General features: G+C 44.8%; 1 protein-coding gene across 2 annotated transcripts in view; it reads right to left on the reverse strand.

Annotated features, from left to right (window-relative positions):
* Positions 1-21,842: 21,842 nt before the first annotated feature.
* MTURN (maturin, neural progenitor differentiation regulator homolog) overlaps positions 21,843-27,345 on the reverse strand; it is a 29,453-nt gene continuing 23,950 nt past the window's right edge. Inside the window, exons 3-4 of one of the 2 annotated variants that reach the window (XM_082662346.1) lie at positions 27,188-27,283; positions 21,843-26,798 (exon numbers count right to left, since the gene is read on the reverse strand). In XM_082662346.1, coding sequence (XP_082518472.1) covers positions 26,733-26,798; positions 27,188-27,283 — 162 coding nt within the window. In that variant the 3' untranslated portion in view covers positions 21,843-26,732. Of the gene's footprint in view, positions 27,284-27,345 lie in introns of both variants that reach the window. The other variant, XM_082662345.1, reaches the window with a different exon arrangement.

The raw sequence follows: 27,345 nt of genomic DNA on the forward strand, positions 1-27,345 counted from the left end.
CCAGCAGTCCCAGTCCTGGGCATAGAGCTGGAAAAATCTCTAACTTGAAAAGACAGGTGCACCCCAATGTTCATAGCAGCACTATTTACAATAGCCAACACATGGAAGCAACCTAAATGTCCATCAACAGAGGAATGGATAAAGAAGATTTGGTATACAGATACAACGGAATATTACTCAGCCATAAAAAAGACCAAAATAGTGCCATTTGCAGCAACATGGATGGACCGAGGGATTGTCATACTGAGTAAAGTCAGACAGAGAAAGACAAATATCATATGATATTGCTTATATGTGGAATCTAAAAAGAAAGGGTACAAATGAACATATTTACAAAACAGATTAGAAAACAAATTTATGGTTACCAAACAGGAAAGGGGGATTGGTAGCGATAAATTAGGAGTTTGGGATTAGCAGATACAAACTACTATATATAAAATAGATAAACAACAAAGGCTTACTGTATAGCACAGGGAACTATATTCAATGTCTTGTAATAACCTGTAATGGAAAAGAATCTGAAAAAGAATATATATATTATATATATATAAAAAATATAGTTTTATATATATATATATAACTGAATCACTTTGCGGTACACCTGAAACTAACACAACAGTGTAAATCAACTATACTTCAGTACAAAAAAAAAAAAAAAAAGCCCAAACACGTTTCCTATTACACCACAGGAAAATGCTGACCATGTTCACGGTTGTGCTGTGCCTGGCACACAGTAGGCCTGCAGTCAGTATTTGTTCAATGAATGAATGAGCTCACAAATGAATACATTATTCCCTCTGACGTGTGGGAGAAGCTCCCCCCAGGAACTGGGATGGCAGAACCAAGCCTTGGCCCCAGAGCCCACTTAGGTAATTAAAAACCGCTCTCGCCAGTTTTCCAGCAGCACCCTGGGTGGATTTGGAAGTGTGTCTCTTTACTACAAGAGAAGCAGGGTTTTGGTTGGCTCCCTGAATGGCGGGTCCTAGTGGCACCCCAGGGGAAGCAGCTGTCTTCGGGACAAAGGGGCCCAAAGCCACCAGGTTCCCAGTTTCCAGGCCAGCCCTGCAGCCCCTCCCTCCTCCTCCTGGGAAAGGCAGCCTCAGAAGGCGCTTCAAGGAGCTCGGTGCTGGCAGCCACGGGAAGCTCTGACTATCAGCCTCCCAGTAAACCAGTCAGTGTAAAAAGAGATCCAAACCCACTGGGAAAGCAGTTAAATAGGATTGTGTAGTCCCCAAACTGAAGAGAACTTTTTTCTGAGAAACAGCTTCCCAGAGATATTGAGGTAGGATGGAATCAACATAACTCCGAATAGAGAATGTCTATCGGGAGGTTGGGGGATGGGGGACAAATAACCATATTAATGATTCTGTTCAGTCACTTTCCCATCTGTTGTCTAAATAAAGCCCCAAAAAAACCAACAAAAAATCAAAGACAGGCATATTACTTCCGCTCTTGCCAAAACCAAAAAAGTGTGACTACCATCATAAATGAGAAACCTGGATCTTATTTCATTGACATTAATGCTCAAAGGGTTATAAAGATAAGATAAAATGGTATTCAAAGGATATAAAATTTGAGGCTATTTTCATCAAATAATGTAAATTAAAATAAATGTAAAAAAATTAAAAATTTAAAATGTTATCGAATATGTATTTGTCTTCTAAAACTTTAAAATTTATCTTTAAGATTCAAAGGCAAAATACAAATTACAATGAATGCTAAAAGTTTGAGTCAAAATTAAATAAAATAATTTTAGAAAAATAAAACTATTCACAGTTCTAGTATCCAATGTCCATCGAGTCACCAATGCAACAAATGTGTCACTCACATTATAGCAAGACCTATATAAAAAATTGTCTTAGGGCTTCCCTGGTGGCGCAGTGGTTGAGAGTCCGCCTGCCGATGCAGGGGACACGGGTTCGTGCCCCGGTCTGGGAAGATCCCACATGCCGCGGAGCGGCTGGGCCTGTGAGACATGGCCGCTGAGCCTGCGCGTCCGGAGCCTGTGCTCCGCAACGGGAGAGGCCACAACAGTGAGAGGCCCGCATACCGCAAAAAAAAAAAAAAAAAAAAAATTGTCTTAATATAAGTTGTTTAACATTGCAAAATGTTCTCCAGTTGCCACGTGCATCTGTTGTAAATACCGTGCCAAGCTGAGCACCCCCAGAACCAGAACCAGGAACTGAAACTCAAAGAGAAGCCAGGATGCCTGGCTGCACCAGGAACTGATACTTTCGTTATGCAAGAGTCCAGCACATTTATGTTGTCTGAGAGGAAGGATCTGACCAGTTAATTGATTTGTCATTTCTGTTATCTAAGTACTTAGGCAGCTCAAATCATCCTTGCACCCCCAAGCGGTGCCCACCTGAGTCAGGAACACAGAAGCCCTAAACCTTCCTTTGATGGACACAAGGCCGATGTGGAGGTCTGGAGCCTGAGGTGTGCTAGTCATGATAGTGGCTATTAAGGGGTATGGGTCACCCGCTGCCAGTGGAGATCCTTAGATGGCCAGGGACAGGATGGCTGTGTGTTCTTTAATTTTTTGTTTTGGTGTGGTTTGTGCTATTCGGGTCCTTGAAAGCAGGAACGGGCACATTTTTTCTGCAAAGGGTCAGAGAGTAAGTATTTTTGGCTTTGGTCTCTACTGCGATTACTATACTCAATTCCACTCTTGTAGTACAAAAGCAGCCAAGGACAATTCCTAAGTGAACGAGCGTGGACATGTTCTCATAGAACATTATTTACCCAAACAGGCTGGATTTGGTCCAGTTGGCAGGCTAGCTAACTAACACACTAAGTAACTCACTAACACACTACCTCACTCGCTAACACACTAACACACACGCAGGACCCTGGGCAGAGGCCTCTCTTCCCAGAATCTAAAGGCAGCTCTGACTGTTCCAACTCTACAATCCCATGAATTTAAGCATTTCTAAAGCAATGGATTCAAAAGAAACGTGAAACCTTCCTGCTCATCAGCCGGATAAGAATGCTGGTGGTCATGGTTTCGTGACCTTGGGCGAATCCTTTAACCCCTCTCAGCTTTGGTTTCTTCAACTATAAAGTGGTCAACTTGCTCTATCTAGCTCCCTCAGAGGATTGTTGAGAAAGTCAAAACAACGATGATGATAATGATGGTAACAATACTTTCCATTTGCAAAGTGCTTTATAGTTTTCCAAATTGTTTTCCATTTAACCCTTGCAAGAATCTCATGAGGTAATTAGTCTCAACCCCATTTTTACATGTATGGAAACCAGGAGGCAGCGTAAGTAACTTGCTGAAGGACTCCAAACTGGTAACCAGCAGAAACCAAGTCTCAAAACCATATGTCTTAATTCCTGATACAGGGCCACTTTCATTTCAGCTTTGTGGGGCCTCCATGTAAATATTAAGGGCAATGTAAAAGCAGTGATATTTGAAACATTATTATTATTTTTTTATTTTATTATTATTATTTTTGTGGTATGCGGGCCTCTCACTGCTGTGGCCTCTCCCGTTGCGGAGCACAGGCTCTGGCCATGGCTCACGGGCCCAGTCACTCCGCGGCATATGGGATCTTCCCAGATCGGGGCACGAACCCATGTCCCCTGCATCAGCAGGTGGACCCTCAACCACTGCGCCACCAGGGAAGCCCGAAACATTATTTTTTTCATCTTGGATCCTTGACCCTCTGGGTTATAATTCTCCTAATATTTAAACTTACCATAGACACTAGACATTCTCCCACAATGTCTGTGACACATTTGAGTTATTAGTGAACAAACACCTTTTATACCTATATCCTTGGTTGTGCCAGTAGGAACAGAAAACATGCCAACTTCATTAATTTCTCCCCATATGGGCTCTTTCATTAGGCTGTCAATGAGCGAACTCATTGCCAACTCAGAGTGGGTTACATAAGCACTGCTTCCTCTTTTATCTTCCCCCCCCAAATAACCCTCACCTGTACAGGTTCACCATGTACTTTGAGAAGGACACAGGAAACGCTCCTCTGTCTGATGAGATCTGATGCTGCCTCATTTGTGCACTATGGTTGTTTACCAAAGGGCACACATTTTGTGATGGTAAGTTCTGGGTCAAAGTTCAATCCTTTTATTCCAGTGGAATTACAGTTTGCCAGATAGCTCTAAAGACCGGACTCTTTGACATCTAACATTTAGAAATGGTTCAGATTTTGCTTGTTTTTACACTAAAGGGATAGAATAAGAATGATGTTCACCATGCGTTAAAAATTTGGTTCCTTCTGATGTTTTCAACCCTACAACCTCTATGCTTCCTTATATTTGCGTTTAACTGCTCCCTGACAGTGTTTGCCCTTCCTCACGTAGATATGGCAAATTTAATCCTAAAAAGCTCTGCTGTCCAACATGGTAGCCACAGATCACATAAGGCTATTTACATTTAATAAATTTGAAAATTCACTTCCTCTAGCCAAATTTCCAGTGCTCTCAATACCTCATGTGACATGGCTGTACTGTATTGGGCAGCACAGATATAGGACTTTTCTATTCTTGCAGAATGTTCTTTTGGACAGCAGTATATAATGGATTTAGAAACTAACTTGACAAACTTCATAATCTGGTACTAATTCATTTGAGAATTGCTCTTGACCCACCTACTTCCTTCTTTTAAACTGCTCAGACTAATACTAAGACCAAGGTTGCCAGTGATCACAGGTACCATTTATTGATTACATGTCCTGTGCCAGGCACTGACTGTGCCCTTAGTGTATACTATCTCACTGAATCTTTATAAGCCCACGTTATAAAGAAGATGTGGTTTATATGTACAATGGAACATTACTCAGCCATTAAAAAGAATGAAATTTTGCCGTTTGCAACAACATGGATGGACTTGGAGGGTATTATGCTAAGTGAAATAAGTCAGACAGAGAAAGACAAATACTTTATGATATCATTTATATGTGGGATCTAAAAAAATAGTATAAATGAACTTATTTACAAACCAGAAACAGTCATAGACATAGAAAACAAACGTATGGTTGCCAAAGTTGGGGGGAGAGATAAATCGAGAGTATGGGGTTAACAGATGCACACTATCGTATGTAAAATAGATAAATAACAAGGATCTACTGTATAGCACAGTAAAGATTCAATACCTTATAATAAACTATAATGTAAAAGAATAAAAAAAATTTACATATATATATATGTATAACCAAATCACTTTGATGTACAGCTGAAACTAAAACACTATTGTAAACCAATTAGACTTCAATTTTTAAAAGTTACTGAAAATAAGAAAAAAAAAAACAACCCACGTTACTATCAAGACTTAATTGGAACCTGAGGCCCAGGAGCATAGAGTAGGAGGCCGACTTGAGATTTGAACGCAGGTCTTTCTGTCTCCAGGGCCTGAGCTCTTACACTCTCAGCTCTACCAACTCCTCCGCCCCCCACTCCGATGTGGGCCTGGCCGGTCAACCTGGGGACAGAGCCAAAACTGAATGTCATGCTGGAGGGGCACCCTGCCAAAGGCGAGGGCAGGGCTGGGCATGAGTAGGCAGCATGAACTCTCCAGGTGGGGGTAATTCAGCCCAGGCTAATTTTGTGCCCAAATGAAAGTAGCGTCCTTCATAACACAGCTACTGAGGCTTTTCGCAAACCGGATACTTTTCCACTGGAAATACCCAAATAAGGATAATCACTGCTGGGTCTGTTCGGATTGGCGAGAAAAATTTGATATTAACCCAAAAAACTGAATGTGTGGGCGGCAGCTCCTCCTCCTTCTTCTTTTTTCATTTTTTCTTTTTGAAAAAACTTATTTCATTCCACAGGTCTCAGGCACCAGCTAGCATTACAGTCTGCTTTTTAAACTTTTTCTCTGGGTCAACTCTATCAGACTGGCCGCTGCCACTCATTCAAAGCGAACAGTCCATATGCCTGCCCCGAATGTTGAGTGTTTGCTCTGAAGCTTAAATTTAGTTTTGCTTTTCATGCAAATAAATCTGTAGATTAGATAGGAGGAAATTGCATCTCTAGGGGGCAGCCTAGAGGTTTTCTCTAGCTTGTCATGAAAACCCCGCGTTTCATTATGTCATGGATTTCTTACTAGTCCCTCTTTCCTAGCACTCCTTTCTTTCCTTTTCTTCTTTCTTTCACATGATTCCTTGAAATTCGGCTTTTCAGCCGTCAGGACTTACCGTATCTATTACTACGTTTTTATAGGTCACAACACTGCCAGAGTGAGCAAATCTAAATTGGAACAAGACAGAGTTTTCCTCAAAATGAGTTTGCACAGAAAGTATGCTAAGCCCAGGATGCAGGGGAAATTTCCTTGGAATCAAACAATGTCATGAGATCTTCAGGATCTAATCTGGCCTCCTCAAACCTGCTCTAAAAGGAAAGGTGCTGGATGGTAGAATAGAGAACGGCACCAACCTCCCTCCCAGGACCGTGGTTCTCTTGCACCTGAATGTGGTGTGTCACGTTTCGTCATTAGGCCATTCCTTGAGCGTCTATCTGGTATATTGGACACATTGGGTAATTAGCAATAATGAGCAAGAACACAAGAGCAGACCAATTTAAAAAACCTCTACCTATTAGTCACATTTGCAACTTGCCAATTATCAAACACCAGCCAAATTCTAATAATCAAGAAAAATAAAACACCTATTGAGAAGGCGGACCTTTGAGATCATGATGTCAGAATTGGGTTGAACTACATGAGTCAGAATGGAAATTCACTGGGTCAATGGACAGAGTGAATAGTATAAGATAATAAGACTTGGAAGAGTCAGAACCAATGGGCTCAGACATAAAATAATCATGTGGTCAAAGCTGAATTTCAAGAATTCAAGACTTGGGCAAAGTTGTTACTGGACTTAATAATGTTAAGTGGTCTGTAGGCTCCAAGTGTCATGGACCATGTCTATTTTTGCTTCCCATTGTACCTCTAGCACCAAAGAGCAGTCAGCTTCGAGCAGGCATTCAGTAAGTATTTTGTAAATTAATTAATAAATGAATAAAGTGAAATTTGTTTTCTATCCTTTGTCACAAGTCTACCTCTCTTGGTCAAATATCTCCAAGGTGACTTGAGGAGTTTTATGGCCGCCCAGAGGCTCCTAATGGGCAGACCATGATGAACAATGGTATGTTCTTCAGGAAATCCGGTCTTGTTTTTCTGCTCTCCATCAAGCCTTAACTATGTTGAATTCTTTCCCTCAGAGCCAGTTCATTCCATTAACTTGTTTGTTAATGGGTCAATGAATGCAAATAAGTGTATGGGAATAAGTGTATTCATCCCTTATAACGCATTTTCATTTTAAGCGTGAAACTTCGGTTAAGTCTTTGGAGTCAGACCTGAATTGGAATCTGCCACTTAATAGCTGTTAGACCTCGAGCAAGTCACTTAGAGTCTCTAAGGCTTAGTTTCCTCATCTGTAAATAAGAGATATAAATAGTATAATACCTACCTCAAAGCAACGTTGTGAGCACTAAATAAAACTATCTTGGTAAAGTGCCTGGCATGGTGCCTATCATACAGAAAGCACACAGTTAATCAGCAGTTCTCAAAGTGCGTTCCCAGACCCCAGCATCAGCATTCCCAGGAACCTGTTACAACTGCACATTCTTGGTCCCTCCCCTAACCTGTTGAGTCAGAAACTCTGGGTGTGGGCCCAACAATCTTTGTTTTAATAAGATTTCTAGGTGATACTGACGCAAGCTAAGTTTGAAAACCACTGCAGTAAATGCCAGTAGTAATAAATAATAATAATAAGCTAGTATTTATATCATAATATTGTATTGATATTATTATTGCTTTGACAGGGACCATGCAGAATACTTTAGTTCAGCTGTTTTCCAACCAAGTTCTGGGAAGCTTTGGGGCTCACAGAAAAATGGTGACAGGCAGATCCCAGACAAGGATCTAGGCTGCCCCCAGCTCTGCTCTGATGAGTAAGTTCCACTTTGTCAGTTTCATATACTTCAGTTCCATTCCATATTAAGTGCTTGACACAAGAGTTCTGCTCTGAGATAAATCTTAAAAATCACTCCCTTGCCCAAAATGCCAGTGGGAATTTGGCCAGACTATGGGGGAGAAACGGGGGATAGGAAGATTTTCCCGGGCCTGCTCTGCATTCCAATCTAAACTGCACACGTATTCATTGGGAACTGTGCTAGGTACCTTTTGTCATACATCATATCATTAAATCCTTACAAGGTGTTCTTTCCCCTCCTTCTCGAGGGAGAAAATAAAAATGCAAAGAGGTTAAGGAAACATGTTCAAGGTCACACAGCTAGTGCAGCTGGGACTAGAAGCCAGATCACTGGATACTGAGATTGGTTCTCATTCTCCAAGAATGGCTGCTGGTCGCACTTGAGCAGATAACCTCTGGATGCAGGAGAGTCACCCATGGGGGCACTGGATGAACTCTTGCAGGGATGTTCAGATCATACTTTTGGACTAACAAGTAGAAGGCAGCTGGCTTTTGCTCCACCATTTGCTCAGGAACAAGGCCTGGGACAACTGATTGGTTTCTTCCAAAGTGAGTCATGGTCACAAGGAATTAGAAAGTTCTAATGGGGTTTTCCCTATTAGAACGTTCCCTATTCAGATGGGGTTTTTCCCTATTTGCTAAATCAGTCAGGCTGGGAAGATGACCTCAGCATACTGGATATGTAGGAACTGTGAGCTGAGAGTACGAGAATCTGAATCCCAACACTATAACCATGCCAGCTCAACTCTATGGTCCTAGGCAAGGCAAGCCTACCCCTTTGGACCTTGGTCAAATGCCTAAATAAATGGCCAAACTTGTTATTTATCATCCAAGCTGGACTTTGAATTAGATGATATTGAGAGGTCTTTGAGCATCTTGGAAAGAGGCACTAGATAACTATGCTGTCATTAACTGCAATATTACTTATTCATTGATTAAGCCATTTCACAAATGTTTTTTAAGCACTTAACATGTGCCAAGTGTTGTACCAGGTACTAAGAACACAACTGTGAACAAGACAGATGTGGTCCCAGCCTTCACGGAGCCTAGAGTTTGGTGGGGATGGGGAATCTCTGCGAATGGTCTGTCCTGTGCCTATCGCATAGAAGTACTGTTAGGTATTTACCATGTGCTAGGCATGATACGAAGTGCTGCACACAAATTATTTCACTTAATTCTCACTATAGTCCTACAAGGTAGGAATAGTGATCTTCAAATTACAGAAGAGGAAACTAAGGTTCAGAAAGTTTAAGTAACTTGCCAAAGGAGAGTTTCCTGTTACTAAATGGCAAGATCTATCTGACTTCAAAGCCATGCTCTTAGCCTCCATCTCATAGGTATCTATGTACATTCATACCCACATACAAGCACTATCTCCTTTAGAGTGCCTGCAAGAGTATCCGGCCTATGGTGGCTTCTTAATAAATAGTTATTAAGTAAATACGCCCATGTGACTCAAGCTAGAGACAGAGGTCACAGATGACAAGATGAATGAGGGTTGTGGGAACTGAGTGAGCATTCTGAGAGGGAGGCAGGGGGAGAGAAGACCCACCTAACAGCGGCCTGAGAAACAGGTATGAGCAGAGGGGATGTCCAAGACTGCTGTCCAAGCTGCCAAGAAGCCACAGCGCTAGAAACTGTCCGTGCCAGGAGTTTTCAGTGTGTTGGTGGCGGCTGCAGGAGATAGGAAGAGAGGGCTGACACTAACCATCTCTCCCAGCTGTCATCACAGAAGGATGTTACAGCCGTCAGTCAGTCGGGCCCTGGTCCATCACACAGACTGGAAGCTCCGTCTACCCCAGGTGCATGGAAGAAGGTGGCTCCCAGAGAAGGCTGCTGTGACAGTGTGTGAGCTGCTTTCCTCATGCTCTTCTGCCCCACCTGTTTCTCCAGAGTGGCAGCGTCCCATTAATGGCCAATTTGCTGGGCCGGGCATACAGAGATAATTTACCAGTGGTCTCTGAGTGCAGGACGGCGTTAAAAGATGAGGACAGTTGGGACTTCCCTGGTGGCACAGTGGTTAAGATTCCAAGCTCCCAAGGCAGGGGACCCAGGTTCGATCCCTGGTCAGGGAACTAGAGCCCACATGCATGTTGCAACTAAGAGTTCACAGGCCACAACTAAGGAGCCAGTGAGCCGCAACTAAGGAGCCCACATGCCACAACTAAGGAACACGCCTGCTGTTAACTAAGACCAGGAGCAACCAAATAAATAAATAAATAAATATTAAAATAAAATAAAATTGCACTCTCCCCTCTCCTGTTTAAAAAACAAAGAAAAGGTGACGACAGTTGTTATCAGCTGCCTTGATAACAGGGCAACATTTGCTCCTCCCTTCATCACGTAAGCTGCTCAGCTTTAAATAACACTGTTTTAGAAAAGTGTGTTGGGCTTCCCTGGTGGCGCAGTGGTTAAGATTCTGCCTGCCAATGCAGGAGACACAGGTTCGAGTCCTAGTCTGGGAAGATCCCACATGCTGTGGAGCAAGCCCGTGCACCACAACTACTGAGCCTGCGCTCTAGAGCCCACGAGCCGCAACTACTGAGCCCACAAGCCACAACAACTGAGCCCATGCGCTGCAACTACTGAAGCCCACATGCCTAGAGCCCGCGCTCCGCAACGAGAAGCCACCACAATGAGAAGCCCACACACCGCAACGAAGAGTAGCCCCTGCTCACCACAACTAGAGAAAGCCCGTGCACAGCAACAAAGACCCAACACAGCCAAAAATAAATAAATAAATTTATTTTTAAAAAAATGTGTGTTACTTGAAAGTCCCAATTATTGCTTGTTAAGTTCAGGTTACTCAATATCCCTGGCTAAGAGTTTTTAGTTGATGGAGTCCTATGATAAAGGTGACATCACTGTTACCTTTTTGTTCAGGTCATAGCAGGGAACAAGCACTGAGAATCCAGGCATGCACAGAAAAAAGAACCCAAACATTGGAGGCTGACAGACCTGAGTTAAACCCCCAGGTGTTACTTCCTGTGGCGGGCTGACTCAGATGGCCCCCATCCTCCCCCCTCCTAGAATTCATGCCCTTGCTAGGTCAGCCCTCCCCTTGAGTGGGGGCAACTTCATTCTAGCCAACCAAATATAGCAAAGGTGATGAGATGTCACTTCTGAGATTAGGGGATAAGAGATTGTAGACACTCTGTGCCTTCTCAGCCCACACACGTTGACGAAGTGAGCAGCCGCATCACACAGGCCCCCACGGCAAGGAACTGACAGTGGCCTCCAGCCAGCAGGCAGCAAGGGATTGAGGCCCTCCGTCCAACAGCTAAAAAGGAATGGAATTCTGTCAACAGCAGTGCCTTGGAAGTGGATCCTCACCAACTGAGCTATCAGATGAAACCCCAGCCCTGGCTGACACTGATGTCGGCCCATAAAAGACTCTGAAGCAGAGGACCCAGCTAAGACGTGCCCAGGTTCCTGAAGCACAGAAACTCAAATGATAGAGGTGAGCTCTTTTAAGTTGCTACATTTGTGGCAATCTGTCACACAGCACTAGAACACTAAGGCACTTCCCGTCTGGGTGAATTTGGGCAGGTTATTTCTCCTCTATAAACCTCAGTTTTCTCATGTCTCAAAAAGGTAGGGACAATAATAAAAATGATAATACGTCTGACTTTGAGGAATTAAATGAGAAAGTGTGCCCAAAAGTGTGCAAATGTTGAAATCTCCTGAGTAAGGGATCTGGGCTTTGCCTGGGCTGGAGTTGGAGGAATGGGGGTGAGTGGAGTGGTTGGAATTACTCAGGAGTGGGAAGGGCTTCCCTGTAGCCATGAGGCTTGGAGCACAGGGATCTAAAGACAGGATGTCAAGTAAAGACAAAGTTAGGGGCCCCAGAGACCACCAAAGGAGTTCAGCCAGACAGAGTTGTAGACTCAAAGGAAAAGTGGGAAACAGTGCTAAGAATGAGATGGAGGGAGCCTTTTATATGGTGCCAGTGATGCCGATGAGTGGGAAGAATAGATAAGGACACTATGACTGTTTAAATACATGGCGGAAATCAATTCGTGTCAAGGGCACTGGAATCCAGGGCTTGGGTACCCACTGCACTTGGTTCCAGGCCCTCACCCCATCTTATTCATGGAACTCCTCGCCACACGGCCCAGGAATCCCAGGGGACCCCTTTTTGACGGTGATTCCCAAACCCTACATCAGCCTTCTCCATCCATCTGCCTGCTCAGCATCTCCGCTCTGTATCTAATGGGCATCTGCAATTTAGCACGTCCAAATCTGAACTCCAGGTTTCAAACTCGTCCTCTAGATTCTACTCCAGCTGCAGCCCTCCCACTTTCGTCTTGCTCTGACACCTCTATAGGGAACTGGGATGATAGAAGAATAACCTTACAATACATATTGTGAAAGATACACAAATGGAGATTTAAGTAAAAAGAGTAAAAAGCAAACATCTTCCTTTCTCTGTCCTGCTGTCCTCACTCCTCCCCCACCACGTACGTTAGAATTGTTTTCGTATCAGAACCTATGGAACTACCTGCACCCACCTGGCCATGACTTACCGCCTTTCTGTTATTGATGAACAGATTGTTTCTTCCCCAGCCCCCATTTTTTTATTACAAGCAACACTACAATGAACATCCATGTCCATATGCACAATTGTTTCCTCAGGATAGATCTTAGAAGTGGGATGGTAAAGTCAAAGTGTTTACACGTGAAATGTTTGGTGGAAACTGACGAAACGCTCTTTGAACGTGTCTGAGCCAATTTACACCCTCACCAACAGCGTGTGACGATGCCTCTGCACCAATGCTGGACACTCTCAACCTTTTATTTTTTATTTATTTTTTCAACCTTTTAAAAATTTGCCACGAATGAGGTCTTGTCTTAATTTGCAATTTCCTGATGACTAGAGAGCTTGAACACATTTTCAAGTATTTATTGTCCATTTGTATTTGTTCTTCAGTGAATTGTCTCTCTGTAGCCTTGGTTCATTTTTCTATTGGGTTATTTATCCCAAATCACTAATGAAAAATCTGAGCACTGGAGAAATTAACTTCTGAATTGGCTTGAAGTCTCGCAAGTAGTAAGCAGCGGAGCTGGGACTTAAGCTTGGCTCTGTTTCTTGAAAGTACAGGTCAGTTGTTCTGCTTTCTCACATATGGTCAGTGTTAACTAATGAATGAAAACCTGAAGGCTGGAACTTCCCTGGCAGTCCAGTGGTTAAGACTCCGCGCTTCAAATGCAAGGGGGCGCGGGTTTGATCCCTGGTCGGCTAACTAAGATCCCACATGCCATGTGGCCCCCCAAAAAAAAATTCCTAATTATTCTTAGCCTTCATCTCCTTAAACAAACAAACAAACAAACAAACAAACAACCCAAAAAACCTGAAGGCTGGCTATCACTGTCCTGCAGAAGCCTGGCCCTTCCTGCTTTTAACTGAAACATCCCAGCTGTACGACACAGCTCCCTCCAGGGGCTGGGCCTCCATGAAGGCCCTGGGGAAGGCCATCAGGCTATCTGACTGACCACGACTGTCGTGCTGCACTGGCCCTGGCTGCCCATGCTACGGCATTTAGCTGGAGAGCAATTACATTGCCCCTCAAGACACAGGCAGCCAGAACTAAGTAGCAACCTCTGGTTTACAGCCATTTCCTTACTTGCCGATTAGGGCTAGACAGTCCGTGGCTTTTGGTGCAATTCATTCTCCAAAATCTGAACCTGATACGGCTCCCTGGATCTGGCAGAGCTCAGCTGGAAAGTTGGAGAGGGAACGCGCGAGCCGCTGCTGCCAACTCATCTGACATCATGCCAGGGCCACCCGACCATTGTCTGTGGCAGAACAAGGCCTTTCTTTGGCAGGGGTTTGCAGCCCGCCCTTCAGTGCCTGTCGGGAATCTGGCTACTTCTCAGCAGGCCCGAGAGCGTCTGAGTGCCCCAGGAATGCCTCCTCTATTAATAGAAGTCCTTTTCAGGGTTTCCACTGCCTGGAAGCCTGAACAGCATCCGTGCCATGTTATACATTCTGCAGAGCACCAGCTGTGGGTGTGGTGGGAAAGATAATCTTGGGAGAGGAAGGGGTGCTGTCAATAGGCAGCTGTTCAAATCCCCTAGCCTGGGGCCGTCACAGACCAGCACGGGGGCAGACCCTCGCTGCAGGCAGCTGTGCTTAGTTTCACAGTGAGTCCAGGCAGCTCAGAGGTTTGATGTGACTAGCAGGTAATGAACCTGATTCTTTTGTCACTCCAGACTCACTGATCCTCTTGGACAGTGATTCCAGTTGGGTCTTTGTAAACAAGTTACTATGACTTGGGGGCCCCCTGAGGTCAACACAGACCCTACTGGAAGAAGATGCTACGGGGGGGAGGGGGGGGACCTGGTCCCAATCAGAACCCAGTTCTGCCACCCAGTGGCCTGGCTTTGAGGAGGTGTCAGAGCTTTAATACAGCTCTCTCAAACCAAAATCCCTGTTCCCATCTTGGAAACAGCAGGGAAACGCCACTCAACCTTCTATGGGGTCTAAAGCGGAAGGGTCAAGTCTATGGCTGGAGTGACCATTCCTGGGAACCAAAGCCTGCTCCAGCAGTCACAGGGAGAAGGGCAGGCCTACAACGGGAAAGCTTGGCTGTGCAGGACTGAGAAGGGAGGTGCAATCCCAGGAAGGAGAACAGCAGGTGCCACAGAAATGAGCTTGTCAAACACACATGAGACACCACGAGGGCCACCCTGGAATATTTGGGAGGGATCTGAGGAGGGCTGAGAATCCCCAAAGTAAGTGTCAGAGCCAGAGAAACAAGAATTCGTGTCTGTAGTTGTGAGTCTCTCCTCACCCCAGGCTGGTGCGGTTTGGAGAAGATGGATGACATCAGTAAATGTCCAGAGGTTGGGAGACAGAATTAGTCACCCTGCCCAAGAGGATGAATTCCCTAGTTTCTGCCTGCTTGTGACATCACCGTTCCAAAGCATAGCCCACTGTGGTGCCAGATGAAAAGTTCTATTTCTAGAGGATTCACAAGAGTGCCATTGTCTTGATGACGGACTAACACACCAAGGCCATTGTATTTCCCAGCAGCTGCTCTGCCCAACTCCACATCCGTAATCCTCTCCCTCAGCAGCAGGCAGGACCGTCCCCAGGAGAGGGGCTCTAAGCAGCGAGTAGCATACTGAACTCAGTGTTTATTGTCTTTTGTCAAAATTCTGTCTGGAATCACCACCACTAGCTTTCAAATGGAATTTTCAAGAGCATGTGGCCAGTTTTTTTTGTGCTTTTCCAGAGCTGAAGAGCACAGGGTCAGAGTAAGGTTTGAAGGGCACCTCAGGGAATAAGCTTTCATGCATTAAGCAAAGGTTTGGTCAGAGTTCTAAAGAGACTGGACCATGTGGATGGCTTGGATGAGTTCATTAGCACTGAGCAAGATAATGCCTCTGGCATGCTTATGGATAACAGACCTTTTTCAAAAGCTTGGGAGGTACAGGTGGAGAAGGTGCTTCCCGCCTGCCATAAGAAGGGCGCTGGTTTGTGTTTCCTGCACAGAGAGCGCTTTACACGAAGTCACTCATATTATCTCACTAAGCCCTTCTTGTAACCAGTTACAGGAGTCGCTGAGGAGCTGGCCAGAGTCAGAAATAGTCTTTGAAGGAAGGAGGTGCATAGTTTAGCTCTGTCACCAAGTATCACCCACTCCACAGCGAAATCACCAGTTGTAATGGCACTGTACAAGCCAGCTAGTAAATGGTACGGGTTAAATAACAGTCACTTTCCACGTAGGGGTTTTCCTCTGAGCTAAGGCCGCTTGCAAATATAAGGACATGCTTCTGAAGTAGTAGGGTTGTCTAGTGAAGAATTTCATTATATCCCCATGTTTAATTTAGATGAACTTTGAATTCCAAAGGGCTCAATGTCAGGCGAGCTGGGAGAGGAAGGGATGGAAGGAGTGTGGGTGTGGTGGGAAACGGAGGCCTGGAGACAGCCCTCAGCGGGGTACACCTGACCAAATTCGTGTCCCATTGCAGACTGACACCTGGGGGAGGCTGTGTAGTTCGTGTCCCTTCAGTTGCTAGATTTCCATTTCTGATAACAAGGACTGCTGGAGTCAGTTGTTAGACCTGACACTTTCCAGACCTGTTTTAAAGTTGATTCTCCACAGGAGTTTGTCTTTTTAGAGCCCCTTGCAGCCCAAGGCTCAAAGTGGCCCATAACATTTCTAAGCAGGAGAAACTCAAGATTTAAAAGACCAAGGCCATGTGGGGAGCAAGACTCCCATCCGAGACCCCCACTCTTCTTCATCACCATATGACATTATCCCCTTCTCTTTCCAAGCCTGTGTAGCTTCATGCTCCTTGGAGAATTTGTTCAAGGGTTTGGTCTTGACTCACCTTTTCTGCTCTCCTTCCTCGCATCCCAGCATCGTTTGGAAAATGGAAAAGCACCGCTCCCGGGATTCAGCACCCTCTCCCTGGAGCCACTCACCAGCAAGCTCACGCTCGCATGCATGACCCATGGGGTCCCAACCATGACGGACCTGGGTGTTGACACTTGGGATCTCAGAAGCAGGGAAAGTAGGTTTGGAGCACTAACATTTCTTATGGGATATGATGTGGCCACCTTTTCTTTTCCTGCACTGGTGGAGGAAACAACTGCAGAGATCATCCAAACAAGCAGATGAGACTCAAAGTGAATGGAATTTGTCTTTGAAACGTGTTCTCCAATTCCCACGCACTCCTGTACCAAGACAAGCCTGAGGATTCCGCGGCGGTGATAGGGTTACTGAGGGCGTGTGCTAGTGCCTCAGCAGGGACGTGGGAAAGGAAAGGGCTGGAAGGCAGGCTGGAAGGGTGTTCTCACGGGTCTCACACAGACTGAAGTCGTCAGGGTGTGCTGTGGCCCTACCGCGCGGCACCGGGTCTGACTGGGTGACAACAGCTTCCTTCTGGTTCTCAGGGACTAGCCTGACTGCAGAGTGAATTTTTGCTCCTGGTTATTTCAGAGTAAGCTTGAGTAAAAGCCGCTTCATCATGAGGAGTCTGTAAGAGCCTCTTCTGTTCTCAGAAGAGTCCGTAATGGCCTTGTTCAGGGGGCAAGACCTAGGAAGAAGGGTCCAGATAGGGGAGCACACTGGTTGTCTCCACAGCCTTGCCCTGCCTCAGGATCCTCTGATTTTATCAATCACTAAATTATTTCAACGAATCTGTTGCTCTGGTTCTTTAGGGCATTTTCAAGTCTTTGCAACCACATGGATACTGGGAAAAAATGTGTCAGTTATCATCCTAATCCACTCAGCATGGCCATACTGGTCACAGGCAAGGCAAAGAGCTGATGAAACTGAATGAGTTTTCTTCATTCCATCCTGTGCACGGGCAACCAAGCAGACCAGCAGTGTTCACCGCATCAGGGCCTCTGTGATGCTGGGCAAAAAGGACCAGGGATTTCATTAAAAGTTAAGACCAATGCTGATGACACTCTGTGGAGGAGAGAAGGTAAGAGGGCTCTGAAGCCACACTGCCTTGGTTTGAATCTCAGCTCCAGCACCTACCAGCTGTGTGATCTTATGAAAATTACTTAATGTCTCTGGACCTCAGTTTCCTCATCTATAAAAGGGGGATATTATGGGAAAGGGAAGTATTGGGGAGTTTGGGATTAGCAGACGCAAACTATTATATATAGCATGGATAAACAACAGGGTCCTACTGTATAGCACAGGGAACTACATTCAAATTCTGTGATAAACCATAATGGAAAAGAATATGAAAAAGAATATATATATGTATAACTGAGTCACTCTGTTGTACAGCAGAAATTAAACACAACATTGTAAATCAACTATACTTGAATAAAATTAAAAAAACACAAACCTTGAGATATAGAAATATTTTAAAAAAAGGGGGGTATCAATCATAACATCTATCTTTTGTTGGGAGCATTGCAGGAGTCAAAAGGAGTTTAGTACAGTGTCTGGTACTTAGAAAGGGCTTTATAAATGTTTGTTTTAAAAAAATTATTGCGTGTAACAGTGCACACAGCTGGGGTATATTCACTTAGCACTGTTTGCTTCATGGCAAAATGAATGAAACCTCCTCGGGCTGTTCCACACTTGCAAAGAATGCAAGCAACACTGGGGAGCAGGGTAACCTTGGACCTTGTCCACACTCACCAGAATCGAAAAACATCATTTTGAAACTTAACGGTAGTAGCGAGACTGCTGTTAAGCCACTGTTAAAATGTTTCTTGGGGGAGTAGGGGCTTCCGTTATGCCTGTGACACGTTTACTGTCCTTTTCACCAATATCCCTTCTCAGGGAGTGTGTCCCAGGCTCAGTCAAATCACCCAGCAAAGGACAACTGTCAACCCCATGACTGTGACATGGGTTAGACCTAATTCAGTAGAAAGAATAAAAACCCTGAACAGAAGGGGCAACACAGGAAGAGGGAAGGAAAGGCCTTCCTGTTCCTTCTTGGGCCAAAAGGAAACCCTGGGGCAACTCTGGGAGCCGCTTGGGAACTCCCAAGGCTGCCACCAGTTTGGGCTTTGGCCTGTGGTGGTCTATGACACCCTTGGCCATCACCACATGTTGTTACTGCATCTTGTGCCCTGGAGCCCCCAAGAGTGTCAGCCAGTTTTTAGGGGCTCCCAACTACCTCACTTCTGGCCAGATATCCTACAGATGCTCAAATCCTTCCCCACCCACTCCTGATCTGTGCAGGCCTCAGGCAGACTGATTTCAGCCGAGTAGAAACCTGTGGTCCCGGCACCGCCCTCGGCACCCTGAATTTGGGTTGGAAGTCACAGGGCTTCACAAAGCCTGCCGGCTGATCATCAGAATGTCCCGGGCTGCCTTGGAACACAGAGCAGCCTTTCACCTTGCTCAGAGCAAAATGAAATGTGCCATCCATCTCCTCTTTGGCATTTCCCCAGCCCTTCTCAGAGTGAGCTAAATGCCATGGTTCATCGATCGGTCAATAAGTCATGTTTATTGAGCTGACAGTGTGTACATACAGGGGTGTGGGAGCTGCAGAGAAAGATGGATGAGAAGGGAAGAAAACCAACCAGAGTCAAACGTTAGGGTTTATGTATAAAGAAGGGACTCTACACCTTCATCTCCTATGCACAGCTGGGCTGCTCGCTCCTTTCACGCCACTCTGGGGTTCTGCTAGCACGCCTCTCCCAAAGGCTCCACAAGGAAATGGGCAAAAGGCTACCCAGCACTAGAAAGCCCTTTCCTTATGCAGTGCTGACCTCTAGAGGCTTCCAATTAAAAAGCATCCCAAAGGACCAACTTCGTTTTACTGTAGGTTTTTGTTTGTTTGTTTGTTTTGTTTTTTTTGTGGTACGCGGGCCTCTCACTATTGTGGCCTCTCCCGTTGCGGAGCACAGGCTCTGGACGCGCAGGCTCAGCGGCCATGGCTCACGGGCCCAGCCGCTCCGCGGCATGTGGGATCCTCCCAGACCGGGGCACAAACCCGTGTCCCCTGCATCGGCAGGCGGACTCTCAACCACTGCGCCACCAGGGAAGCCCTACTGTAGGTTTTTACATCCCACATCGTTGCCATATTTTCCTGGAAAACAAAGAGAAAATCTCTCTGCTCCTTTAAATGTGGCCTAATAGGAAATGCCTGCTTTATTCTTTGGCTCCCTAATTACAGCCTGCTCAGATTTTTAGAAATGCCATTGCTTTTTGCTCCAAAAAAGGGAAAAAAGGTGGGTCAAAGATCAGGAAAGTATTTCAAAGTTAGTATTTGCCCACTGTGAAACTAAGAGGAAACGCACTGTGCCAGCTATTTCGGGACACATTTCTTGAGTTTTCAAAGTACCAGATGGCCAGGCCCGCCAAGGGAGGAAGGCATGTTCGCTCCGCACCCCGCCCCTCGCCCTGATTCAGCAGGAGAGCACGGGGTGGGGAGGGGGTACTACCTGCCAGCCCCTCCGGCACACACGCAGCCAGCCCACTGGCTCCAGCCCTGCGGCAGGGTCCAAACACTGGGTAGTGGGTTTTGTTCTGCTTACTTTATTTCAACCTGTTCACATCCACAGTGAACACTAGGGACAATGGGGTATCCCACCCGGCCTGACTTTACTATGAAAACCAGGCTCGTTTCTAAAGGAAACGAGACTATTTGTTATGTCCCTAAGCAAAACAGCCCAAATATTCCTATTTTGTGGTAGTTTTTATCCTGTATTCTTGATCACAGAAAGAAGGGACATGTAGGAAGGCAGGAGAAAGTATCCAGGGATGTCAGCACTGGAGCTAATATACACCCACTATTTTGGCTGGGATCTTTATTTCTTTTCTTTTTATTAGAGTTTACTTTTTACAGTAGTTTTAGGGTCACAGCCATTTTGAGCAGAAGATACAGAGATTTCCCATTTAGCCCCAGTCCACACACATGCATCTCCCATTTCAACATCCCCCATGTAGTGATGCATTTGTTACAACTGATGAGCCTACAATGACACATCTTATCACCCAGAGTCCATAATTTACACTATAGTTCACACTTGGTGCTGTACATCCTATGGGTTTGGACAAATTTATAATATGTGTTCACCATTACAGTATCACATAGAATACTTTCCCTACTAAAAATCCCTGAAAATCCTCTCTGCTCCGTCTATTAATCCCTCTCTTTGGGGGTCTTTATTTCTAAAAGGGACCTTAGAGAAGATAGGTCAATGTCAGTCGCCCAGCCCTCGTTTCCTGAGACGGTATTTTCCTTATAAACTTTGCTTCCCACCTGCCCTAATCTCACTAGCCAAGATACATTCCTACAATGCTAGTGCCTAGAGGGAACTTGGAAATGAGTCCACACTCCTGTTTTTACAGATGAGGAAACAAAGGTGGGGCAGGGGGCAAGGGGGAGCTGGTGACAAGCCTGTGATCACACAGCCAGTCAGGGAGGAGACTGGGCTAGAACCTTGTCCCCCGGGAACCAATCTGAGAAAGATTCACTGCAAAGGGGAAAGTGGCTCTTTCCACCACCAGTCCCTGCACTCAGATAGAAGAGCCAGCTTACATCTGTTTCAAATTCTTTGCCCATTTACGTTGTTACATAATGTTGAGCAGAGATCCCTGTGCTATACAGTAAGTCCTTGTTGGTTATCCATTTTAAATATAGCAGTGTGTACAACAGAAACTAACACAACACTGTTAATCAACTATACTCCAATATAAAATACAAAGTTAAAAAAAAAAAGTCTATCTGTTAGCGCTCAACTAACAGTAAGAAATGAGTTCTCTTGTAAGAAAGCCTTTGTCTGAGGATCTTACACTAAGTGAGGTCTGGAACGCTTGCACACAGCCGACCACTCAGTACAATCTCTGACAACATCCATGTCCAAACCGAAGAAGCACGAATTAAGTTACCTGAAACACACACAGGAGCCTCTAGGCTGTGCCTATTAAGGCACTTGCAAATCTAATTTAACAATCTATGGAGACCTATTCATTTGGGGAAAGAAAATTGCTCTTGATCAAATAATGGGACTTACCACCAACTTCCAGACTTATTTTTTAAATGCCATTGTTTCTGAATAACAATTGGGCAGAAAGTAATGGGAAATGGTGTCATGTCATCGTAGAAGGACCACAGGTTTCTAACTGATGCCATGAAGGATTCCTAACTAGGACGGGGAAAAAAATCTAAAGTTCGAAGGAAGAGTGGAAAATTACGAAACACCAGGTACAGCATCAGGATAGATTAATGTCTCCAAATACATCAATTATTAACATCTGAATCATATCAGTGGTTCTTGTAATCACTCCTCCCTCCCCATCCCCCTGCCCCACCGCAGCCAGGCTCCAACAACAGCAACCACAAAGCTGGCTGATGGTCCCTATTCCCGGTCCTCCTTTATAGCAAGTCAGGCCTCCTTTAGGACCAAAGGTGGTGGAGAAAGTAAACAAGAGGCACATCACAGCAGAGTTCGGAAGGCTCTTTAATAGCAAGCATATGGTAATTACATCGTTGGATGAGATCCTCACCCTCAGGGGAGAGAGGAAGGAGCAGGTGTGGCCAGGGTTCAATTCTGCCTTTACACTGCTGAGGCAGCTGATGAAGGGCAACGGTGTTTGGCAACCCATTTCACAGTTTTGTAATTTACAAGAGAGTTCTTTGAAAGGAATATAAAGGCAAAGAAAGCAGAGACATCCTGCATGAAACATTTCTCACCTAAAAAACAAAACCCCCAAACCATTCCTTGCTTTTGCTTCTTATGTAGACACTAAACTTTGCTCTCTTACACAAATTAAGACTGGTTCACAGATAGTTTCAAGTTTTCCCTAGAACTGACGACTTACTTTCTCCTCTAAAAAGCTGACATTTGTACAGAGTATGGCTCTGTATCTTATCTGCCTAGCTATCAGAAGGTACTTAAAGTAAAAAATGAATCTGAAGAAACAAAAGAGAAAAAAAAAAAACCAGGCAAAGGCAGTTTTACAGGGAACAGACTGTCAGCTCTCTCTGTGGTACCGAGTAACTTGAATACACAGTTCTCAGAAAATGAAATGTTTATTTGTATGTGGCCTGGTGCCTGCTTTTAACTACTTGGGCCTCTTCGGCCATACCGTGCTTTAAGTAGACTTTCTACAACATGAAATGCTCATAGGTCCTCTATTTTTGTAATCCAGATTTAAATAAAAATACCAAAGACAACACATTATTTAACAATTTGCCCAAGGAACACGAGCTATAGATATCTCACCATGGACACCACGTTGCCACGGATACCAGTGGCTACCGGCATTCTGGCAAGTCTGAGAATTATTCTGTATAAAATCTAAAAGACTTCAGCCTTTCATGCCATACCTGGTATCACCAAACCAAGATAACTGCTTGTGTCTTTATGGAAGAGGATTAGTTTTTGATTCAAAAAAACTTGAGGCTTCTCTGGTAATCTGAAGACTAAGCAATCAGGCAATGACGTCTCTTTGGAGTTAACACTCACTAGAGGGAAGAGGGGTCTGTGATCCACTTGAGTTTTAATTGTGCTCTTTTACAACCCGGAAGCGTGGTGGAGGAGGTGGGCTCTGCCCTCTGGCCGGCTGGGGCATTCCTGAGCTGTAGCCTCCTCTGCAGCTGACAGCGAGGTCAAGTTTGGTTCCCGTTCTGCCTGCCAGGTGATTGGAGCCCCTTGCAGATCTGCCAGCACTTTGGAAATACAGGCTTCTCTGGCAGCTGGTTTAGTGAGGAACAGAACTCCACCAGATTTGCAAGACACCCACTGTCTCCTTGGCTGGGGGGCATTTTTTTTGAGGGGGGCATTTTTAAAGCCACAAGGCCACCCCCGACAGAGGCCTTGCCTCTCAACATGCAAGCAGCCCCTCTGAGGAAAGCAGGATCCTGGTGAGATAGCCAGGACAACAGTTCTCTTGTATTTTATATGATAACTGCCTCTTGCCTTTATATTTATTTAAAAAATCAGACCCTAACTCTCCCATTCTACCTTACTCATCTCCTCCTACCCCAGGTTAAGTCCTGCCTATTCCTATGTGTCTCGCAAACCAGGAGAAATAAGATCTGTTCATACCACAGCTTCCCAACTTGTACATTTTAACATGAGGCAGATTCCTAAAATATAAATTCCAATGATGCTCTAGTATCACAGCTCTCCTAGGTCCATACACTTTGTGCTCTTATGAAACAGAAGCAATATTTAGACATGTACTTGTGCTAGGGAAAGGTTTCTGCTCCTATGTGGAAACACAGTGACTACGAGAGGAGAGGGGTTTTCACTTAAGGACACTGGAAACCTCAATTCTGGCACCAGGACACAAGGAGAATTCCTAAATTAGAGACTTTTCATGTTCTAGGCATGGGGGGAAAAAAGCACTATGTGTTGCTGGCAGCCTGGGAGACTTGAGTGGACACCGCAGTGTCCGTGGTGGTGGCAGGCATACTGTGGGGTCTCACCTCCCTCCAGAATCTGCTCTCCGACTCCCCGAAGTCTCCTTGGTATGATTATCAGGCAGGGAAAGTAACCGGGTAACCACTAGAAAAATGTCTCTGTGATTCACTCAAACCTGGGACCAAGGTTGTGGAACGTTATCACAGGTGTGACTTCGCAGCTAGCCCACAGTGATCAACAAGCAATCAACCATTCCCCTACTCACACACACACACACACACACACACACACACACACACACACACACACACACACACACACACACACACACACACACACACACACACACACACACACTCAGTCACTTTCTCTGTTACTTCTCTTTCTCTCTCCTGGATGACATGGCAACAAAGCACTCATCTCTCACTCTCTTCCAGCTATTCTTCATGCGAATTCCCCGACTAAGTTAAGTTAAACTTACTCTACTTCCAAAGCCCCAGTCTGTCAGAGCACAAGGCAAATCCATACCTTCCACGGCACAGCAGCCAACTGGGACAAGTATTGATGTGCTTTCCATATCTCCGGGGCCCCCCTTTACCCTCTCATCTGAGGACAGAATCTCATCAGCCCCTCAGCATCAGACCTGAGGGGGTTTCAACACGCACAGACTAACACAAACCTGTTCTAAGGTCATCCTGTGGCCAGGACCCTAAGGACAGCAAGACTCAAAATGCATTTGCTTCGCATTTCTCGAGAAGTTTCCTTGACTGTTGCTCTTCATACACACACACATAGTAAGGCAGTTAAGGAAGGACAGTGGTTCAAGCAGGAAGGGCCAACTCCCCTTTCTTCAGGCGAGTTAAATGACCTGTCCGAGGGCACGTACATGGTCACTGGCAGAGTCAGGACTAAACCCGGGTCTCTCTCCTAACTCCTGGGTCTACGCTTCTCCTGTGGTACCACACTGCCTCTCGGTAGGTGTGTTTACATGTTTGTGAGAGTCGGAACTCGGTCTAGCCAGGGAACCACTTCCATAGTGAGAACCACAGGCTGCCCGCGTCCCTGAGCGGCCAGGTGAAGCTCTGCACTGAGCCAGTTCTGATGCCACCCACGACCCAAACAGAGAATCCACAGCGCAGGTGAGTGTGTACATGTGCATGTGTGTCAGCATGCACTGGCCAGGATGTGCACAATCAGAGAAAATGAAGCTTTAGAGGAAACAATCCGATTCGCAAGCAACGCCCTCTGGGGTTTTGCCTTGAAAATAAGGAACACACAGCGATGTCCTTTCCTACCCCCGGGGCAGAACAAAGGCCAGATTTCTCCTCAGCCCACTGAATGGCTGAGTCTATCTCAGCTCAATTTTTATCAACAGAGAACATTCACATAATAATACCACAATGCATTTGGTCAAAGCCTAAACACTTTTTCCATAAAATACATTTTATATGTCCATTCCATTTTCAAACATATGTAAATTTAGATTTTAAGCCTCTACGTACAAAATTCCAATTTACCTTTGAATGGAGCAAGCCAGTCCAGCTTCTTCATTTCGGTGGCAGAAGTCATTCTTTCAGACTACAGTGTGAGCACGGAGCTTTACAGACGCGGGCTCTACCTACGGGAGGCATAGCTCCCAATCACCTGTGCTCAGGTTCACAGCCAATCAGAACACAGGCGAGGGAGCAAAGCACGGAATCCGCTTGCTCCACTGGATAAAACCCCAAGGTTTGTTTTGTTAATAGGCTACTCCAAAGATAATTCATTTCACTTGAAGTTAACCTTTAATATGTTTTTCCAAGAAAAGAAAAAAACATGGGTACTGAAGCACGGATCGAAACCACGAAATTATTTTACCCGATGACTTAAAACTGTAGGACACCATTTTACCACGAGCAGCTGTACTCCTCACGGCACCAATCAATTAAACAGAAAATGTTGAGATAATCAGGTTTACACCAACATGCCTGGAAGATATACAAGACTCCCGTAAACTCCGTGGCCTCTGCTGCTTTTTTTTTTAATCTAAAACTTTGACAACCCAACAGGCATGTGTGTGCATGTTAAAAACAATTCCACCCCAGATGTTATGTTAAGTGTTGTAAAAGAGGCATTCTGCATCTTTTATTAGAACCAGAGATGCAGAAGGTTCTAAGCAAAATGAATGTTTTAAATAATTCCATGTTAGCATTGCAAAGAATTTCCCCCCTCAGTGTGTGTTGCTAAATGATGACAGCAGTGTTTCCAGTTATGATAGTAGTTGTTTCTGTGAGTTGTCTGAATATTTGATCATTAAAACTTCCCTTCTGAACCAAGCTAACCCACGATTAAAAGATTCCCACTTTCATACGACTTTAAAACTTCACTGCAGTTAGGTTCCTCAAAGCACTTGATTACAATTTTTAAATAAATTATACAGTGGGATCCTTTCTTGACTTTTTTTTGAAGAATAAAAGTCAGATTAAGAAAGTAAAGAAGGATTCCATCATATTTTTAAAAAATTTATCCTGGTTTATTTTCCTATTAAATTCATCTATGGCTTCAAAGTTTAAGTGGCACTTGGATTTGGGATGTTTTCATGATTTAACAAGTTGCCATCTTGTTATAAAGAGAGAAGGTAAATGTTTCATTTCATATGTGGGGTGGCTTATAAACATTTTAAAGAAATCAATAATTTATGTCACCCCATTTATATTCTCCACTATTAGACTTTAAAAGTGGCTTTGGAATCAGCATGTTTTAAAATAACTGAACATGCAAATAATGTTTCTACCTAACCATGAACCAGCTGCTATATATCTAGGTAACTCAGTAATGGCAGAACACTTAAAGGCTTCTTTGCCTCTCTTACCCTCTTAACCCAAAACTAAGTAATTCTCCTTTTCTGCCCTTGTATTTGCACTTGTGCAGTTTAATGACTAGATATTAAAACTCATGCTTTATAAGCAAAACCTTCCATTTACATACGCTTAAAAGGTACATAAAAAGTGCAGACTGCATTTCTTCTCTGCCATGCTTTCTCTCAATAATGTCACCTGTGATGACTCAAAACATATCCTTAATACATTCAGAGTTCTCTACTTTTGAGTCAGCAAATGTTAGTTCTCCAACATAAACTCAAGAGAGAACAGTCAGCCGCAAAATGGACTCTAAATTCAAAATGGCAAAGGCTACCGAGACAACTCCATTAGAGACCCACTGAAACGGGAGTAAAATTCAGGTCACTTCTGAGCAAAGCTCATCCCAGATATCGTGTGGTCGTTAAAAAGGTATTTCATTTTAATTTGGATGCTGGGAGTCAGACGTCCTGTTTCGAAGTGCTATTGCAAAATGCTAACCCAGGAGCTTGTGACCCCACCTCGGGTACCACAGGGCCCACTCTCCTTCTCAGGTGGGAGCCCTTGGAAGTCTACTGCTGACTGACCCCCATTTGGGGGTGGTCCGCCTCTGGCTCCTCCTCTTCCACGTCCGCACTGTACTCTTCAAATGCGTCGTCATCTGCATCCGGAAGCCCCAGTAACTACAGGGGAGAGAAGAGAAGCAGCTGTGAGTGCCAAATGGCCCACAGGCAGGAAGACAACC

Source organism: Grampus griseus (genome assembly GCF_964374135.1).
Source record: "Grampus griseus genome assembly, chromosome: 9".
Lineage (NCBI taxonomy): Eukaryota > Metazoa > Chordata > Mammalia > Artiodactyla > Delphinidae > Grampus > Grampus griseus.